Source organism: Carcharhinus amblyrhynchos, chromosome 9, assembly GCF_965287045.1.
Source record: "Carcharhinus amblyrhynchos chromosome 9, sCarAmb.v2.hapA, whole genome shotgun sequence".
Lineage (NCBI taxonomy): Eukaryota > Metazoa > Chordata > Chondrichthyes > Carcharhiniformes > Carcharhinidae > Carcharhinus > Carcharhinus amblyrhynchos.
In genome coordinates this window covers 109,040,610-109,061,882 of record NC_137332.1, presented here as the reverse complement: position 1 = coordinate 109,061,882, position 21,273 = coordinate 109,040,610, and the positions used below count along the sequence as shown (strand labels likewise).

Genomic DNA, 21,273 nt, shown 5'->3' with positions numbered 1-21,273 from the left:
TGACCCTCTGACAGTGTGGCACTCCCTCAGCACTGACCCTCTGACAGTGCAGCACTCCCTCAGCACTGACCCTCTGACAGTGCAGCACTCCCTCAGTACTGACCCTCTGACAGTGCGGCACTCCCTCAGTACTGACCCTCTGACAGTGCAGCACTCCCTCAGCACTGACTCCCTGACAGTGCAGCACTCCCTCAGTACTGACCCTCTGACAGTGCAGCACTCCCTCAGTACTGACCCTCTGTCAGTGCAGCACTCCCTCATTACTGACCCTCTGACAGTGCGGCACTCTCTCAGTTTTGTATTGGTGTATCCAAACCCTGGATTACTCGGAGATGTCTTTGGGTGGCGACTGCCCAGGCCAAGCAGTGTGGTGGGCAGGACCAGTAAAGTAAATTCAGGCAAATTTCTACTCTTTGATTTCTCACTGTGAACTATTCTCAAGCACAACCAATACTCCGTGACTTACAGGACAGCACGGTGGCACAACGGGTTATCAGTGCTTCCTCACAGCTCCGGGGACCCGGGTTCAATTCCTCGCTCGGGTCACTGTCTGTGTGGAGTCTGCACATTCTCCCCGTGTCGGCATGGGTTTCCTCTGGGTGCTCCGGTTTCCTCCCACTCTCTGAAAGATGTGCGGGTTAGGATGCATTGGCCAGTCTGACTTCTCCCTCAGTGTACCCAAACAGGTGCCAGAGTGTCGCAGTTAGGGGATTTTCACAGTAACTTTATTGCAGTGTTAATGTAAACCTGCTTGTGACACTCATAAATAAATCTAAGCTTAAACAGCCATGGGCTGGCGTATTGATAACGTGTTAGATTGGAGATGATGTCCACTGTTGTTGAGCAGCGCACCCTCTGTTACAGGTGAATAATGGCTATCTGGGGCACTCGGCCTTAGTGTGATGTTATTGACTTCAGGAAAGGCTCCAGCGAGAGCAGGAAGTTCATCAAAATAAAGACCAGAATAAGCAAGTTGCCAGGAAATGAAAACACACACTGCAAACTGCGGGCAATGACCTCACGTCCTGCTGAGGGGGCAGAGGAAGTTCCCTCGAGTCACTGCCAGGGCTGTGCTGAACTATCGTGAACCAGTCTGCAATCTGTGTCACAGGACTAGCACCTTCCAAGGTTGCATGACGCACCAGACTGCGACCCAGAACACACTGCACTGCATGTGAGGCTGTGTCGCAGGATATGCAGTGTTGCATGTTAGAGGCTGTGTTGCAGGATATGCGGTGCTGCATGTGAGGCTGTGTCGCAGGATATGCGGTGCTGCATGTTAGAGGCTGTGTTGCAGGATATGCGGTGCTGCATGTTAGAGGCTGTGTCGCAGGATATGCGGTGCTGCATGTTAGAGACTGTGTTGCAGGATATGCGGTGCTGCATGTTAGAGGCTGTGTTGCAGGATATGCGGTGCTGCATGTTAGAGGCTGTGTTGCAGGATATGCGGTGCTGCATGTTAGAGGCTGTGTCGCAGGATATGCGGTGCTGCATGTTAGAGGCTATGTTGCAGGATATTCGGTGCTGCATGTCAGAGGCTGTGTCGCAGGATATGCGGTGCTGCATGTTAGAGGCTGTATCGCAGGATATGCGGTGCTGCATGTTAGAGGCTATGTTGCAGGATATGCGGTGCTGCATGTTAGAGACGGTGTCGCAGGATATGCGGTGCTGCATGTTAGAGGCTGTGTTGCAGGATATGCGGTGCTGCATGTTAGAGGCTGTGTTGCAGGATATGCGGTGCTGCATGTTAGAGGCTGTGTCGCAGGATATGCGGTGCTGCATGTTAGAGGCTATGTTGCAGGATATTCGGTGCTGCATGTCAGAGGCTGTGTCGCAGGATATGCGGTGCTGCATGTTAGAGGCTGTATCGCAGGATATGCGGTGCTGCATGTTAGAGGCTATGTTGCAGGATATGCGGTGCTGCATGTTAGAGACGGTGTCGCAGGATATGCGGTGCTGCATGTTAGAGGCTGTGTTGCAGGATATGCGGTGCTGCATGTTAGAGACGGTGTCGCAGGATATGTGGTGCTGCATGTTAGAGGCTGTGTTGCAGGATATTCGGTGCTGCATGTTAGAGGCTGTGTTGCAGGATATGCGGTGCTGCATGTTAGAGGCTGTGTCGCAGGATATGCGGTGCTGCATGTTAGAGGCTGTGTTGCAGGATATGCGGTGCTGCATGTTAGAGGCTGTGTCGCAGGATATGCGGTGCTGCATGTTAGAGGCTGTGTTGCAGGATATGCGGTGCTGCATGTTAGAGGCTGTGTTGCAGGATATGCGGTGCTGCATGTTAGAGGCTGTGTTGCAGTATGCGGTGCTGCATGTTAGAGGCTGTGTTGCAGGATATGCGGTGCTGCATGTTAGAGGCTGTGTCGCAGGATATTCGGTGCTGCATGTTAGAGGCTGTGTCGCAGTATATGCGGTGCTGCATGTTAGAGGCTGTGTCGCAGGATATGCGATGCTGCATGTTAAAAGCTGTGTCGCAGGATATTCGGTGCTGCATGTTAAAAGCTGTGTCGCAGGATATTCGGTGCTGCATGTTAGAGGCTGTGTCGCAGTATATGCGGTGCTGCATGTTAGAGGCTGTGTCGCAGGATATGCGGTGCTGCATGTTAGAGGCTGTGTCGCAGGATATGCGATGCTGCATGTTAAAAGCTGTGTCGCAGGATATGCGATGCTGCATGTTAGAAGCTGTGTCGCAGGATATGTAGTGCTGCATGTTAGGCTGTGACACAGATTATGCAGCATTTAATTTTAACTTGAATTTATTCAACTACCCAGCCACTGCCATTCACTCTGGGGAAGGGAATTCCAAGTATCCACCTAACTCTGTGCTGTACCTGTCCTGGGAGTGTTTAATGGCACAGTGTAGGGGGAGCTTTACTCTGTATTTAACCCCATGCTGTACCTGTCCTGGGAGTGTTTGATGGGGACAGTGTAGAGGGAGCTTTACTCTGTATCTAACCTCATGCTGTACCTGTCCTGGGAGTGTTTGATGGGGACAGTGTAGAGGGAGCTTTACTCTGTATCTAACCTTGTGCTGTACCTGTCCTGGGAGTGTTTGATGGGGACAGTGTAGAGGGAGCTTTACTCTGTATCTAACCCTGGGCTGTACCTGTCCTGGGAGTGTTTGATGGGAACAGTATAGAGGGAGCTTTACTCTGTATCTAACCCTGTGCTGTACCTGTCCTGGGAGTGTTTGATGATAACCCAATGTCACAGTTTACAGTGAATTGTGATTTCTGTGCGTGGGAGGGTTTATCTCCGGTGTGTCTTTGGCTGGTTGGGGGCGGGCTGACCTGTGTAAGTGGAGTAACCAGAGGGTTTCTTGCAGTAATATCCTTCACCCTCGTCACGCTCGTTGTGCGGCAGTGAAAGATACGGAATAGCCATTTGGAACGCACATGTTCACCATCTCCAAACTCATGTTGTTTACTGACTAAAAATCAAAAACACAGAGGCTAGAATCATCCCACACCCACAGACAAAAGCAAGCATCACTTCCTTCCAGTAGATTGGTAGCAACAATGATAGAAATGGCTGTGAAATGCTGTGACAACATACAAACTAACAGCGTCAGCTTTTACACAAAACCAGTTTCCGCGTCTGCTTGTGGTCTGGACAACATGGATCCAGGCAAAGGCCAAAACATCATTTCAGCTTTTCCAATAGTATTTCAGTCACAGTGACTGTACCCTCTGAGTACCGAGGGAGTGTTTCTGTACCCAGTGCCCTCTGAGTACTGAGGGAGTGTTACTGTACTCAGTGCCCTCTGAGTACCGAGGGAGTGTTACTGTACCCAGTGCCCTCAGAGTACCGAGGGAGTGTTACTGTACTCAGTGCCCTCTGAGTACCGAGGGAGTGTTACTGTACCCAGTGCCCTCTGAGTACCGAGGGAGTGTTTCTGTACCCAGTGCCCTCTGAGTACCGAGGGAGTGTTACTGTACTCAGTGCCCTCTGAGTACCGAGGGAGTGTTACTGTACCCAGTGCCCTCTGAGTACCGAGGGAGTGTTTCTGTACCCAGTGCCCTCTGAGTACCGAGGGAGTGTTACTGTACCCAGTGCCCTCAGAGTACCGAGGGAGTGTTACTGTACTCAGTGCCCTCTGAGTACCGAGGGAGTGTTACTGTACCCAGTGCCCTCAGAGTACCGAGGGAGTGTTACTGTACTCAGTGCCCTCTGAGTACCGAGGGAGTGTTACTGTACTCAGTGCCCTCAGAGTACCGAGGGAGAGTTACTGTACTCAGTGCCCTCTGAGTACCGAGGGAGTGTTACTGTACTCAGTGCCCTCTGAGTACCGAGGGAGTGTTACTGTACCCAGTGCCCTCTGAGTACCGAGGGAGAATTACTGTACCCAGTGCCCTCTGAGTACCAAGGGAGAATTACTGTACCCAGTGCCCTCAGAGTACCGAGGGAGAGTTACTGTACCCAGTGCCCTCAGAATACCGAGGGAGAGTTACTGTATCCAGTGCCCCCTGAGTACTGAAGGAGTGTTTCAGTACCCAGTGCTCTCTGAGTACTGAAGGAGTGTTTCAGTACCCAGTGCTCTCTGAGTACTGAAGGAGTGTTTCAGTACCCAGTGCCCTCTGAGTACTGAAGGATTGTTTCTGTACCCTGTGCCCTCTGAGTACTGAAGGAGTGTTTCTGTACCCAGTGTCCTCTGAGTACTGAAGGAGTGTTCGTGTACCCAGTGCCCTCTGAGTACTGAAGGAGTGTTTCAGTACCCAGTGCCCTCTGAGTACTGAAGGAGTGTTTCTGTACCCAGTGCCCTCTGAGTACTGAAGGAGTGTTTCTGTACCCAGTGTCCTCTGAGTACTGAAGGAGTGTTCGTGTACCCAGTGCCCTCTGAGTACTGAAGGAGTGTTTCTGTACCCAGTGTCCTCTGAGTACTGAAGGAGTGTTCGTGTACCCAGTGCCCTCTGAGTACTGAAGGAGTGTTTCTGTACCCAGTGCCCTCTGAGTACTGAAGGAGTGTTTCTGTACCCAGTGCCCTCTGAGTACTGAAGGAGTGTTTCAGTACCCAGTGCCCTCTGAATACTGAAGGAGTATTTCTGTACCCAGTGCCCTCTGAGTACTGAAGGAGTGTTTCTGTACCCAGTGCCCTCTGAGTACTGAAGGAGTGTTTCTGTACCCAGTACTGTCTGCGTGCTGAGGGAGTGTTTCTGTATCCAGCGCCCTATCTTTTTAAATCATCTCACCACACATTTCCCTGATTTCTCAATTCTGTGTAAACAGGGCCTGTGACTTCCTGTGACTCTGCGCAGAATCTATTATTTATAACTTACTCTCCGCCTAAATTCCCTGGATACAGTCGATACTCAAAGCAGGACAATGGACATTGCACAGTGACCCCATGTATACAGATCTGTCTGTGTGCGGCTGTGCCCTGAATAAAACTCTTCAGTAGCACGATCAGGAACTAACTCACACTAATAAGGGTTCATCAGCGTGTCACCAGACCTCATGGTGCTTGTGTTGTGGCTCTAAGATATTCGGCAGTGGGAGGCGATTGCCTGGTGGCATTATGGCTAGGCTGTCAATCCAGGAACTCAGCTAATGCTCCGGGGACCCGGGTTCGAATCCCACCACGGCAGACAATGGAATTTGAATTCAATAAAAATATCCGGGATTAAGAATCTACTCATGACCATGAAACCATTGTCAGAAAAACCTTCTGGTTCACTAATGGCCCATCCTTACAGGGTCTGGCCTGCATGTGACAGCAATGTGTATGACTCTCAACATGGGTGGCACGGTGGCACAGTGATTAGCACTGCTGCCTCATGGCACCAGGGACCCGGGTTTGATTCCCATCTTGGGTGACTGTCTGTGTGGAGTTTGCACATTCTCCCCGTATCTGCGTGGGTTTCCTCTGGGTGCCCCGATTTCCTCCCCAAAAGATGTGCAAGTTAGGTGGATTGGCCGTGCTATGTTGCCCCTTAGTGTCAGGGGAACTAGCTTGGAGTTGCGGGGATAGGGCCTGGGTGGGATTGTGGATAGTGCAGGCTCAATGGGCCGAATGGCCCCCTTCAGCACTGTAGGGATCCTATTGATTCTACCTGTCTCTTGGCAATTAGGGATGGGCAATAAATGTTGGCCAACCAGCAATGCCCATGTCCCACGAATCAAATTAAAACCAAACACAGAGCCTCCAGGGATTAACCTTCATCAGCAAAGCTGAGTGAGAAAAAGTCTTAGGGGCGTAATCTAAAATACTGTGCTTTAAAAATCACACTTTCATTCATTTTCAGTCATAAAAACATTGGCGATGGAGGGAAAAGGTTGTGTTTTAGAGGCAGATAGTTCGATTAAACTTCCGCAAGAATAGGTCTCACCATTTGGCAACCCGACCCTGGGCAAGCTGTGTGGAATTCTGGCAGGTAGGCCCCATCTAGGCCTCAGCACCAGCCTCTGGTTTAAACCTCCCACACACAAGCTAACATGGCCAGTTATTCTCTCCACCTGATGTGAACAGCGCATGATTGATGAGGGAAGGGCCCTGGATGTTCTCGACATGGACTTTAGTCAAGCATTTGACAAGGTCCTTCATGGGAGACTGGTGCCAAAGGTTAAATCACATGGGTTCAGGGGTGAAGTCGCTGGATGGAATTAGAACTGGCTTGGTTATAGAAGACAGAGGGTCGTGGTGGAAGCTTGCTTTTCTGAATGGAGGATGGTAACTAATAGTATTCCGCAGGGGTCAGTACGGGGAACGTTGCTGTTTGTAATATATATAAATGACTTGGAAGAAAACAGAGATGGTCTGATTAGCAGGTTTGAGGATGAAACTAAGATTGGCGGAATTGGCGGAGAGTGATGAAGATCGTCAGAGAATACAGCAGGGTGTAGATAGGCTGGAAAATTGGGCAGAGAAATGGCAGATGGAATTTAATCCGGACAGATGCGAGGTGATGCATTTTGGTAGATTCAATTCAGGTAGGAGCTATAAAATGAATGGCAGAACCATCAGGAGCACAGAGAGATCTGGGGGGACAGGTCCACATATCCTTAAAAGTGGCAGCACAGGTGGAAAAGGTGGCGGAGAAGGCATGTGGTATGCTTGCCTTCATGGCAGGGGCATCGAGTTGGCAAATTATGTTACAGTTGTATAAAACATTGATATAGCAACATTCGGAATATTGTGTCCAATTCTGGTCACCACACGAGAAGGATGTGGAGGCTTTGGAGAGAGTACAGAAAAGGTTGACCAGGATGTTGCCTGGTATGGAGGGTATTTGCTATGAGGAGAGATTGAATAGACTGGGATTGTTCTCCCTGGAACGACGGAGGCTGAGAGGCGACCTGATGGAAGTTTATAAAATTATGAGGCGTATAGATAAGGCCAACGGTTAGAAGCTTTTTCCCAGGGCACAAATGACAATTTCAAGGGGGCACAAGTTCAAAGGAAGTGTTCAGTGGAGATGAACGGGGAAAGATTCTTACGCAGAGGGAGGTGGTGGGGGCTTGGAATGCATTGCCAAGTGAGGTGGTTGAGGCAGTTATGCTCATGGCATTTAAGACTTATCTTAACAGACACATGAACAGAGGGGGAAGAGAGGGATGTGAGCAGTTAGTCCAGGTAGGACAAGGTGATCAGCACAGGCCTGGTGGGCCGAAGGGCCTCTTCCTGTGCTGAAATGCTCTTTGTTGTTTGTATGTCATAGACTTTGGGGTTGCTTTAAGAATTCGAAAAGAATTGACAGATGGCGTTTCCACCGGGATGAGGTGGGAGAAGTTTAAAATCGTAACCAGGCCATTCAGGAGGGAGAGGTTTGAAGATGAGAAGGGCGGGAGAAACTCGGAACCATCTCCCACCAAAAAAGAGCAAACCGGATGCTGCGCGCCCCCCCTCCCCTCCTCCCCAACCCCCCCCAACCCCACCCCTCCAGCCACCTTTCACCAGCACTTTTAAATCATTGATTTCCACCCGGCTGTAGCTGGAACCAGAGCACATGAATGGAAACCAAATGGGAATTGAACACTGATGAGTGGCAGACTAGGTTTGAGGGGCTGAATGGCCATCTCCTGTCCTGCTGTTGGTGAGAGCTGGCCCTGCCCCGTCCACGTTGTTCTGGGTTTTAGACAAAGCTGCCGCCTTTGCTATTTGTTACCCTGGTCCCTTTTGTTCAAGAGAAAGCCCACCAATGCCTCCACTATCTCAGAAGACGAAGGAAATTTGGCATGTCAGCTACGATTCTCATCAACTTTCACAGATGCACCATAGAAAACATTCTTTCTGGATGTATCACAGCTTGGGTATGGCTCCTGCTCTGCCCAAGACTGCAAAACATTACAAAGGGTCGTCAATGTAGCCCAGTCCATCACACAAACCAGCCTCCCTCCCATCCACTGACTCTGTCTACACGTCCCGCTACCTCAGAAAAGCAGCCAGCATAATAAAGGACCCCACGCACCCCGGACATTCTCTCTTCCACCTTCTTCCATCAGGAAAAAGATCCAGAAGTCTGAGATCACACATCAGCTGAGTCAAGAACAGATTCTTCCCTGTTGCTGTCAGACTTTTGAATGGACTTAACTTATATTAAGCTGATCTTTCTCCACACCCTAGCTTTAACTGTAACACTACATTCTGCGCTCTCTCCTTTCCTTCTCTATGAACGGTATACTTTGCCTGTATAGAAGCGTAGGTAACAATATTTTTCACGGTATCTTAATACGTGTGACAATAACAAATCAAATCAAAATCCCCTTCCCCCACGCGATGCTGCACAGTCATAGGGTCTAACCTGAGGAGTATCGCACTATCAGAGGGTCAGTACTGAGGGAGTGCTGCAGTGTCAGAGGATCAGTACTGAGGGAGTGCTGCACTGTCAGAGGGTCAGTACTGAGGGAGTGCTGCACTGTCAGAGTGTCAGCACTGAGGGAGTGCTGCACTGTCAGAGGGTCAGTACTGATGGACTGCTGCAGTGTCAGAGGGTCAGTACTGAGGGAGTGCTGCAGTGTCAGAGGATCAGTACTGAGGGAGTGCTACACTGTCAGAGGGTCAGTACTGAGGGAGTGCTGCACTGTCAGAGGTCAGTGCTGACGGAGTGCTGCACTGTCAGAGGGTCAGTACTGAGGGAGTGCTGCACTGTCAGAGGGTCAGTACTGAGGGAGTGCTGCACTGTCAGAGGGTCAGTACTGAGGGAGTGCTGCACTGTCAGAGGGTCAGTACTGAGGGAGTGCTGCACTGTCAGAGGGTCAGTACTGAGGGAGTGCTGCACTGTCAGAGGGTCAGTACTGAGGGAGTGCTGCACTGTCAGAGGGTCAGTGCTGAGGGAGTGCTGCACTGTCAGAGGGTCAGTGCTGAGGGAGTGCTGCACTGTCAGAGGGTCAGTACTGAGGGAGTGCTGCACTGTCAGAGGGTCAGTACTGAGGGAGTGCCGCACTGTCAGAGGGTCAGTACTGAGGGAGTGCTGCACTGTCAGAGGGTCAGTGCTGAGGGAGTGCTGCACTGTCAGAGGGTCAGTACTGAGGGAGTGCTGCACTGTCAGAGGGTCAGTACTGAGGGAGTGCCGCACTGTCAGAGGGTCAGTACTGAGGGAGTGCTGCACTGTCAGAGGGTCGGTACTGAGGGAGTGCCGCACTGTCAGAGGGTCAGTACTGAGGGAGTGCCGCACTGTCAGAGGGTCAGTACTGAGGGAGTGCCGCACTGTCAGAGGGTCAGTACTGAGGGATTGCTGCACTGTCAGAGGGTCAGTACTGAGGGAGTGCTGCACTGTCAGAGGGTCAGTACTGAGGGAGTGCTGCAGTGTCAGAGGGTCAGTACTGAGGGAGTGCTGCACTGTCAGAGGGTCAGTACTGAGGGAGTGCTGCACTGTCAGAGGGTCAGTCCTGAGGGAGTGCTGCACTGTCAGAGGGTCAGTACTGAGGGAGTGCTGCACTGTCAGAGGTCAGTGCTGACGGAGTGCTGCACTGTCAGAGGGTCAGTACTGAGGGAGTGCTGCACTGTCAGAGGGTCAGTACTGAGGGAGTGCTGCACTGTCAGAGGGTCAGTACTGAGGGAGTGCTGCACTGTCAGAGGGTCAGTACTGAGGGAGTGCTGCACTGTCAGAGGGTCAGTACTGAGGGAGTGCTGCACTGTCAGAGGGTCAGTACTGAGGGAGTGCTGCACTGTCAGAGGGTCAGTACATAGGGAGTGCCGCACTGTCAGAGGGTCAGTGCTGAGGGAGTGCTGCACTGTCAGAGGGTCAGTACTGAGGGAGTGCCGCACTGTCAGAGGGTCAGTACTGAGGGAGTGCTGCACTGTCAGAGGGTCAGTGCTGAGGGAGTGCTGCACTGTCAGAGGGTCAGTACTGAGGGAGTGCTGCACTGTCAGAGGGTCAGTACTGAGGGAGTGCTGCACTGTCAGAGGGTCAGTACTGAGGGAGTGCTGCACTGTCAGAGGGTCGGTACTGAGGGAGTGCCGCACTGTCAGAGGGTCAGTACTGAGGGAGTGCCGCACTGTCAGAGGGTCAGTACTGAGGGAGTGCCGCACTGTCAGAGGGTCAGTACTGAGGGATTGCTGCACTGTCAGAGGGTCAGTACTGAGGGAGTGCTGCACTGTCAGAGGGTCAGTACTGAGGGAGTGCTGCAGTGTCAGAGGGTCAGTACTGAGGGAGTGCTGCACTGTCAGAGGTCAGTGCTGACGGAGTGCTGCACTGTCAGAGGGTCAGTACTGAGGGAGTGCCGCACTGTCAGAGGGTCGGTACTGAGGGAGTGCCGCACTGTCAGAGGGTCAGTACTGAGGGAGTGCCGCACTGTCAGAGGGTCAGTACTGAGGGAGTGCCGCACTGTCAGAGGGTCAGTACTGAGGGATTGCTGCACTGTCAGAGGGTCAGTACTGAGGGAGTGCTGCACTGTCAGAGGGTCAGTACTGAGGGAGTGCTGCAGTGTCAGAGGGTCAGTACTGAGGGAGTGCTGCACTGTCAGAGGGTCAGTACTGAGGGAGTGCTGCACTGTCAGAGGGTCAGTACTGAGGGAGTGCTGCACTGTCAGAGGGTCAGTACTGAGGGAGTGCTGCACTGTCAGAGGTCAGTGCTGACGGAGTGCTGCACTGTCAGAGGGTCAGTACTGAGGGAGTGCTGCACTGTCAGAGGGTCAGTACTGAGGGAGTGCTGCACTGTCAGAGGGTCAGTACTGAGGGAGTGCTGCACTGTCAGAGGGTCAGTACTGAGGGAGTGCTGCACTGTCAGAGGGTCAGTACTGAGGGATTACTGCACTGTCAGAGGGTCAGTACTGAGGGAGTGCTGCACTGTCAGAGGGTCAGTACTGAGGGAGTGCTGCACTGTCAGAGGGTCAGTACTGAGGGAGTGCTGCACTGTCAGAGGGTCAGTACTGAGGGAGTGCTGCAGTGTCAGAGGGTCAGTACTGAGGGAGTGCTGCACTGTCAGAGGGTCAGTACTGAGGGAGTGCCGCACTGTCAGAGGGTCAGTACTGAGGGAGTGCTGCACTGTCAGAGGGTCAGTACTGAGGGAGTGCTGCACTGTCAGAGGTCAGTGCTGACGGAGTGCTGCACTGTCAGAGGGTCAGTACTGAGGGAGTGCTGCACTGTCAGAGGGTCAGTACTGAGGGAGTGCTGCACTGTCAGAAGGTCAGTACTGAGGGAGTGCCGCACTGTCAGAGGGTCAGTACTGAGGGAGTGCCGCACTGTCAGAGGGTCAGTACTGAGGGAGTGCTGCACTGTCAGAGGGTCAGTACTGAGGGAGTGCTGCACTGTCAGAGGGTCAGTACTGAGGGAGTGCCGCACTGTCAGAGGGTCAGTACTGAGGGAGTGCCGCACTGTCAGAGGGTCAGTACTGAGGGAGTGCCGCACTGTCAGAGGGTCAGTACTGAGGGAGTGCTGCACTGTCAGAGGGTCAGTACTGAGGGAGTGCTGCACTGTCAGAGGGTCAGTACGGAGGGAGTGCTGCACTGTCAGAGGGTCAGTACTGAGGGAGTGCTGCACTGTCAGAGGTCAGTGCTGACGGAGTGCTGCACTGTCAGAGGGTCAGTACTGAGGGAGTGCTGCACTGTCAGAGGGTCAGTACTGAGGGAGTGCCGCACTGTCAGAGGGTCAGTACTGAGGGAGTGCTGCACTGTCAGAGGGTCAGTACTGAGGGAGTGCTGCACTGTCAGAGGGTCAGTACTGAGGGAGTGCTGCACTGTCAGAGGGTCAGTACTGAGGGAGTGCCGCACTGTCAGAGGGTCAGTACTGAGGGAGTGCCGCACTGTCAGAGGGTCAGTACTGAGGGAGTGCTGCACTGTCAGAGGGTCAGTACTGAGGGAGTGCTGCACTGTCAGAGGGTCAGTACGGAGGGAGTGCTGCACTGTCAGAGGGTCAGTACTGAGGGAGTGCTGCACTGTCAGAGGGTCAGTACGGAGGGAGTGCTGCACTGTCAGAGGGTCAGTACTGAGGGAGTGCTGCACTGTCAGAGGGTCAGTACTGAGGGAGTGCCGCACTGTCAGAGGGTCAGTACTGAGGGAGTGCTGCACTGTCAGAGGGTCAGTCCTGAGGGAGTGCCGCACTGTCAGAGGGTCAGTACTGAGGGAGTGCTGCAGTGAACTGGGGTGTCCTGTGGATGTGGGAGGTGTGTTTGAACCCTCTTTGTGAGACTGCTGTCTTTGTGTGTTGCAGTGTGAGGAGGAGAAAGCCGAGAGAGAGGGATGGAGGAAGGAGAGTCGACGGACGCGGAAGTCCGGAGCGGAACGTCGGACGCTGGGAATGGTGAGACGGACGCCGTCTCACTGACAGGCGCTACTGATCCTCCTGAAGAAGATCAGAGCGAAGGAGCGCGTGATGCGGACTGTGGGGGCAATCCCAGAGATACGGAGGAGGAGGAGGGTCAGCATGCTCCCTCCCCCTATCTGGAGATGCTCACTGAGCCAGCCAATCACGCGGAGAACCGCCAGCCTTCCACGCGGGCAGGTGATGGGTTGGCGGACGGAGTTATTGAGAACGGAACGTTGTCCCTGCCTCAACCCTCGGAACTTGGCACCAGTGTCGACAGTGGACTGGTGAGTTGGTCACATTACTCCCACCTCTGCTCCCCTCTAATATTCCCCACCCCCCAACTCAGAGTGCAGAAAAGATTTCCTGGGACGCTACTGGGATTGATGGTTTGAGTTATAAGGAGAGGCTGGATAGACTGGGACTTTTTTCTCTGGAGCGTAGGAGACTTAGGGGTGATCTTATAGAGCACTATAAAATAATGAAGGGATGGATCAGCTAGATAGTCAACATCTTTCCCCAAAGATAGGGGAGTCTAAAATGAGAGGGCATAGGTGTAAGGTGAGAGGGGAGAGATACAAAAGTATGCAGAGGGACAATTTTTTTCACACAGAGGGTGGTGAGTGTCTGGAATGAGTTACCAGAGGGAGTATTAGAGGCGGGTACAATTTTGTCTCTTAAAAATCTTTTAGACAGTCACATGGGTCAGATGGGTGTGGAGGGATGTGGGCCAAATGCGGGCAATTGAGATTAGCTTAGTGGTTAAATGAAAGGGTGGCATGGACAAGTTGGGCCGAAGGGTCTGTGTCCGTGCTGTAATCCTCTATGACTCCCAGACCTCCGTAGTGCTACCTCTGCCTTCTGGTACCTACTGAATGCAAGCCATCGAACCAGCATGGCGTCACCCGCTGGACAGGGTGAGTTGTTGTACTGATTGGGAGGCTCGAGGGTTCAGAGCGAGTGGGGTTTTGGAGTAGAAATTCCTCTGGCCAGGCAGAGGGGGACCGTTTAGAATTTGGGCAGAACTTCCGTTAGCCCTGGGTACCCAGGCCTGACCCCGTTGAGTTGGAGGTGGAGCTGCATGACCAATCCTGCCCCCCAGTGTCACCTCATCCATCTCGCGGACACTGGTTTTGTGGAGAGATTTCAGAGTCAAATTCCTAAGGCTGAATTCACAATGGCCACATAAGCTGGCAACGTGAGGAGGGCGAGGGGGCCGGGGGTGAGGAGAGAGAGGGGAGGGGGAGACAGAGTGAGGAGACAGAGGGGAGAGGAGAGAGAGGAGAGAGTAGACAGAGCTGAGTGGAGAGAGTGGGGAGAGGAAACTGGGGGGAGAGCAGACAGAGGGGAGAGGAGACAGAGGGGAGAGGAGCCAGAGGGGAGAGGAGACAGAGGGGAGAGGAGCCAGAGGGGAGAGGAGGGAGTAGACAGAGCTGAGTGGAGAGAGTGGGGAGAGGAGACTGGGGGGAGAGGAGACAGAGGGGAGAGGAGACAGAGGGGAGAGGAGACAGAGGGGAGAGGAGCCAGAGGGGAGAGGAGACAGAGGGAAGAGAAGACAAAAGGGAGAGGAGACAGAAGGGAGAGGAGACAAAGGAGAGAGTGAACAGAGGAGAGAGTAGACAGAGGGGAGAGGAGACACAGGAGAGAGTGAACAGAGGAGAGAGTAGACAGAGGGGATAGTGAACAGAGGAGAGAGTAGGCAGAAGGAAAAGAGTTGGAGGGGAGAGGAGATGGAAAGGAGACTAGACAGGGGGAGAGTTGACAAAGGGGAGAGGAGACAGGGGGAGAGTAGACAGAGAAGCGAGGAGATGGTGGAAAAGGAGACAGGGGAAGAGTAGACAGAGGGGAGAGTAGACAGGGGGAGAGTAGACAGAGGGGAGAGTAGACGGGGGAGAGTAGACAGAGGGAAGAGTAGACAGGGGGAGAGTAGACGGGGGGAAAGTAAACAGAGGGGAGAGTAGACAGGGGGAGAGTAGACGGGGGAGAGGAGACAGGGGGAGAGTAGACGGGGGGAGAGTAGACAGAGGGGAGAGTAGACAGGGGGGAGAGTAGACAGAGCGGAGAGGAGACAGAGGGGAGAGTAGACAGGGGGAGAGTAGATGGGGGGAGAGTAAACAGAGGGGAGAGTAGACAGAGGGGAGAGTAGACAGGGGGAGAGGAGACGGGCGAGAGTAGACAGGGGGAGAGTAGACAGAGGGGAGAGTAGACAGGGGGAGAGGAGATAGATGGGTGAGTTGACAGGGGGAGAGTAGACAGGGGGAGAGTAGACAGAGGGGAGAGTAGACAGAGGGGAGAGTAGACAGGGGGAGAGGAGATAGATGGGAGAGTAGACAGGGGGAGAGTAGACAGGGGGAGAGTAGACAGAGGGGAGAGGAGACAGAGGGGAGAGTAGACAGGGGGAGAGTAGACAGGGGGGAGAGTAGACGGGGGGAGAGTAGACAAGGGGGAGAGTAGACAGGGGGGAGAGTAGACAGAGGGGAGAGGAGACAGAGGGGAGAGTAGACAGGGGGAGAGTAGACAGGGGGAGAGTAGACAGGGGGGAGAGTAGACAGAGGGGAGAGTAGACAGGGGGAGAGTAGACAGGGGGGAGAGTAGACAGAGGGGAGAGGAGACAGAGGGGAGAGTAGACAGGGGGAGAGTAGACAGGGGGAGAGTAGACAGAGGGGAGAGTAGACAGGGGGAGAGTAGACAGGGGGGAGAGTAGACAGGGGGAGAGGAGACAGAGGGGAGAGTAGACAGAGGGGAGAGTAGACAGGGGGAGAGGAGACAGAGAGGAGAGTAGACAGGGGGAGAGGAGATAGATGGGGGATTAAGCTGTTTAGCTGTTCTCGAGGGTTTGACTCCGTCCGCACCATGAACACGATTTGAGGAACTGCCCTTCCTGTCCATCTCTGACCGATTCTCTTTCCACTAACACGAGTTCCTGGAAAATCATGGCAGGCAGGCAATGTTTCTAATTTAAATTTGTTCTGGGGATGGAGGGGAAGGGTGCGTTCTTGGGAGGGGGGGGGTATTGCTGGTCAGTCGGCCCTTTGAGGGGGTCAATGGTGAATAAACTTCCATAACCTGCTCCAGCCCATGTGGTGCACCCACAGTGCTGCTAGTTTGCACGTGCCTGGATTTTGACAAGGTGGCGCCCAATGAACGGGAAATTGGCAGTGTTCCCAAATGGCCATTCCTCCATCTCCTCCCCTCCTGTAACAGGCTGTAAGCATTGTCCAGGCCTGAGGAAGTCAGATGCAGTATCTCACCCCCTCCTCCATCCTTGGTTGCTCCTGAGATGATGGGCAGGTGCACTGAGCTGGCTCGGACTTGACGCTGGGTTAGTTGTCCTTGATCCTCACTCTTTCTACCTCTGTAACCTCCTCCCACATCACCCCCTCTTCCCCAGTAACCCTCCAAGATAGCCACCCTTCTCCAATTCCGACCTCTTGAATATCCCCCAATTTTAATCGTTCCACAGCCGGCGGCCATGTTTTTTTGCTGCCTGGACCCTAATTTCCAGAATCCCCTTCCTAAAACTTCCCCCCTTCCTCTCCCCACTTTAATGACCCCTCAGGGAAGGTAAATCTGCCGTCCTTAAACCCAGTCCAGTCTACATGTGACTCCAGACCCCACAGCAATGTGGTTGGCTCTTAACTGCTCCCTTCTGAAATGGGTGAGCGAGGCATTAAGTTCGCGGGCGACGAGCGATGGGCAACAAGGGTTGGCCCAGGCGATGCCAATCTGAAAGTGTCCTCGAGTTACAGTCCCGAACTTCCATTAACCCTTCCAATCCTGACTCTCTCCAGTTGGTGATGGAAACCCCAAGGTTCTCTATAGCTCTCTCAGCACCCACACTGTGCTTGTTGGCTCACTCCGGCCTGGCAAATATTCCTGTGAATGAAACCTCAGGATAATCAATCAGTTTGTCCTTCAGCTCATCTCCTCAGCTGCAGACTGTGACAGTGGCGCAGTGGTTAACACTGTTGTCTCACAGTGCCAGGGACCCGGGTTCGATTCCCAGCTTGGGTCACTGTCTGTGTGGAATCTGCACATTCTCTCCGTGTCTGCGTGGGTTTCCTCCCACACTCCAAACATGTGCTGGGTAGGTGCTAAGTTCACCCTCAGTGTACCCGAACAAGTGCCAGAGCGTGGCGGCTAGGGGATTTTCTCATTGCAATGTTAATATAAGCCTACTTGTGACAGTAATAAGTTAACTCCCTAAACTCTTGAAATGCCCCTTAATTCTCCCTGAAAGACACAGGGGTAAAATGATTGAACCCTGTCGCTGGTAGGAGGAAGCCTCCAAGACCACATGGTGTCAGGTCTTCCATGGCATCATACAATCAGTGCAGAAGGAGGCCATTCAGCCCATTGAGTTTGCACTGATCCACCTCTTGAGCAATCTATCTCAGTCCACTCTCCCCACCCTATCACCGTAACCCCATTCATCGAGCGTGGCCAATCCACCGAACCAGCACGTCTTCAGGCTGTGGGAGGAAACCCATGCAGACACGGGGAGAAGGTGCAAACTCCACACAGACAGTGATCCAAGTCAGGAATCAAAGCCAAATTCCTGGTGCCATGAGATAGCAGTGCTAACCATTGTGCCACCCTTGTTCTTCTCCAGGCATGTGGCAGACTCAGGTCTGTGGTCAATGGCCTTGCCATGTACTACCTCACACCATGCTCCCAGCGATTGTCCCTGCTGCATCTCTGCACTGTCTCCTTTCCCTGACTTTAGACTGAGATCCCCACAGCTCCTGGTCTGCTATCCATCTGTGACTCCTTCCCATTTCAGGGCAGGAAGGTCCGCACTCTCCGACTTCTGTCTGCCAGCCCCTGAACATAACTGGGAGGCTAGACGTCATCCCTGTTTCCGAAGGGCTGTATGAACCGCGATGACCTTTCCCACAACCTGTTCAGTGTGAACCATCCCGAATGTTCCACACTAACAGGCCCCCATTGCATTCAGCATCCATCCCCTTCCAGTTAATGATGTGGTTTCCTTTAGACCCCCTTGTTTCTGAGCTTCTCATAGCTTTGTCAGGGTCACGCTTCCTGGGTGGCATGGTAGCACAGTGGTTAGCACTGCTGCTTCACAGCTCCAGGGTCCTGGGTTCGATTCCCGGCTCAGGTCACTGTCTGTGTGGAGTTTGCACGTTCTCCTCTTGTCTGCATGGGTTTCCCCTGGGTGCTCCGGTTTCCTCCCACAGTCCGGTTAGGTTGATTGGCCATGCTAAGAAATTGCCCCTTAGTGTCCAGGGATGCATGGGTTAGAGGGATTAGTGGGTATAATATGTAGGGATATGGGGATAGGAACTGCGTGGGATTGTGTTTGGTGCAGACTTGATGGGCTGAAGGGCCTCTTTCTGCACTGTAGGGTTCTTTGGTACTGGGCATAGACACTCGTGTGTGGACACTAGGGGTGAGGGCACTGGACGTGTGGACAGTAAAGGTGAGGGCACTGGCTGTGGACACACCGGGGTGTGGACATTGGATGTGGACACATTATGTGTGGACACTGGGAGTGAGGAAACTGAATGTGTGGACACTAAGGGTGAGAGCACTGGTTGTGGACACTGGGAGTGAGGAAACTGAAGGTTTGGACACTGGATGTACGGCGGACACTGGATGAAGACAGTTTATAAGGTTTTTTTCATTCATGTCAACATCTTGTTCCGTGTGGACAATTCACTCCTTAGGTGAGCACTGAAGGAGCGACTAAAAGTGATCGATTCGCAAAGTCATGGGATGACTGTCCAGTCCAGCCTTTTGGAACACTGGTGCCCACCCCTTGACCACTGAGTCAGGTCATCACCAGTTCAAGTCCCACTCAGGGACATGAGAAGGGGGTCAGTTTTGGGGGTGGGTTGAGGGGTGAACCCAGGAGAAGGCAGATCTTCACATTACACCGTTGTATCATTTAAGGAATGCTTGGTAACTTTGCCAGTCGGTGTGAGTGTCTGTGGGAGAGGAGAAGAGGGGGATATTGCCCCTGTGTCTGACACTGAGAGAGTATCACACTGACCGTTCCAGGGTACTGTCCTCGAAATGATTCCCTGCCGAGGAGAGTCGGAGAAAGCTGGGAATGCTGGCAGCATACAGATTGACAGGATGGTTTGTTCAAACCACCACCAACACCACCACCCCCTCCCCCCCCACCCCCACCCAGAAGATTGAACACATCATGAATAACAGGCTTGAGGGAGAGTGACAGAGGAGTTCACCTCTTGAGTGAGATTCAGTCAGGTGGTTCTGTGTAACTGGTTCGCTGGTGTGATGTGAAGGGCTTTACACATTGTCTCCTCCTGCGTTCATCCCTCAACCCAGCCCCAAAACTGACCCCCCGCCATGTCCCCGAGCCGGATTTGAACTCATGACTTCCTAAATCAGTGGCCAAGGATTGGGAACCAACGTTCCGAGAGGCTGACTGGATGGTCATCCCATGACTTCATGTATCGACTGCCTTCCAGTCAAACACCACTGAAATGGAGATGCCCCTTCTTCTGATTTGATCTGGTTTATTATTGTCACATGTATAAATATACAGTGAAAAGTCTTCTTTCTTGCGCGCTACACAGACAAAGCATATCGTTCATAGAGAAGGGAAGGAAAGATTGCAGAATGTAGTGTTACAGTCATAGCTAGGATGTAATCAACTTAATGCAAGGTATTCAAAAATCTGATGGCAGCAGGGAAGAAGCTGTTCTTAAGTTGATTGGTTCGTGGCCTCAGACTTTTCAATCTTTTTCCTGAAGGAAGAATGTGAAAGAGAGAATGTCTGGGGTGTGGGGTCCTTAACTATGCTGGCTGCTTTCTCGAGGCAGCGGGAAGTGTAGACAGAGTCAATGGATGAGAGGCTGGTTTGTGAGATGGACTGGGCTTCGTTCACAACCCCTTGTAGTTCTTTATGGTTCTGGACAGATCAGGAATAATACCAAGCTGTGACACATCCAGAAAGGATGCTTTCTGTGGTGTATCGATATAAGTTGGTGAGAGCCTACATTAACGGGATGAAGTGAAAATGGTTGAGAGGTTCAAATTTCTAGGTGTCCAGATCACCAACAACCTGTCCTGGTCCCCCCCTGATGCCGACTCTATAGTTAAGGAAGCCCACCAACGCCTCTAATTTTTCAAGCAGTTAAGGAAATTTGGCATGTCAGCTACGACTCTCACCAACTTTTACAGAGGCACCATAGAAAGCAACCTTTCTGGTTGTATCACAGCTTGGTATGGCTCCTGCTCTGCCCAAGACCGCAAGGAACTACATGGGGTTGCGAATGAAGCCCAATCCATCACGCAAACCAGCCTCCCATCCATTGACTCTGTCTACACTTCCTGCTGCCTTGGAAAAGCAGCCAGCATAATAAAGGACCCCACACACCCCGGACATTCTCTCTTCCACCTTCTTCCATTGGGAAAAATATATACCAACCAACTCAAGAACAGCTTCTTCCCTGCTGTCATTAGACTTTTGAATGGACTTATCTTGACACTAAGTTGATCTTTCTCTATACCCTAGCTATGACTGCAACACTACATTCTGCACCCTCTTCTTTTCTTCCCTATGAAGGGTATGTTTTGTCTGTACAGTGTGCAAGAAACAATACTTTTCACTGTATTTTAATACACGTGACAATAATAAATCAAATCAGATCAGATCAAATTTGGAATGTGAAAGATTGACTGATACCTTGAGGTTGTAAAAGATGCTGATGTTAATCTTTCTTGTTTCAGAATAGGGAGAGTGAAGATGGTGGTGATCAGGAGGACAGTGAGATGACCAATCATTCAGCTTGTACAGACACTCGTACCGAGGTGGGTCACCCCACAGACAAGCGAGAGGAGGATAGTGGTACCTCGCCACAGGATGGCTGTAACACTGGAGCTGTAAAGCACCTCACGATTGACCTGTTGCCCTTGGATACCAGCAATGGAAACAACATGGTGAGTGTAAGGTATTTGGAGATGAGCCTGGGATGTCCCTCTTGCTATGGATAAGCTAGTACAGGCTGTCCCTGTGATCAATAGGAATCCTGCCTGGTCTGAGTTCCCCTGCATCAACAATGTCCATAGGGGCCCAGTAAGTTAGTTTAAATAGCTGGCATGCGGCACGGTGGCACAGTGGTTAACACTGCGGCCTCACAGTGTCAGGGATCCGGGTTCAATTCTGGCAGAGTTTGTACGTTCCCTCCGTATTTACGTGAGTTTCCTCTGGCTGCTCTGGTTTCTCCCCACAATCCAAAGGTGTGCAGGTTAAGTGGATTGGTCATGCCACGTTGCCCCTTAGTGTCAAAAGATGTGTAGGTTATATGGATTGGCCATGCTAAATTGCCCCTTAGTGTCCAAAGGTGTACAAGTTAGATGGATTGGCCATGCTAAATTGCCCCTTAGTGTCCAAAGGTGTACAAGTTAGATGGATTGGCCATGCTAAATTGCCCCTTAGTGTCCAAAGGTGTACAAGTTAGGTGGATTGGCCATGCTAAATTGCCCCTTAGTGTCCAAAAATGTGTAGGTTAGAGGGATTAGTGGTATAAATATGTGGGGTCACAGGGAGGGTCGGAGGGTCAGTACAGATTTGTTGGGCTGAATAGCCTCTTGTG

At 52.3% G+C, this 21,273-nt stretch overlaps 1 protein-coding gene across 1 annotated transcript in view; it reads left to right on the top strand.

Moving 5' to 3' along the window:
• Positions 1-21,273, top strand: part of LOC145348687 (uncharacterized) — a 39,100-nt gene that overhangs the window by 8,396 nt on the left and 9,431 nt on the right. The window contains exons 2-3 of the mRNA XM_080196845.1: positions 12,593-12,972; positions 20,408-20,617. Coding sequence (XP_080052971.1) covers positions 12,622-12,972; positions 20,408-20,617 — 561 coding nt within the window. The 5' untranslated portion in view covers positions 12,593-12,621. The remainder of the gene's footprint in view (positions 1-12,592; positions 12,973-20,407; positions 20,618-21,273) is intronic.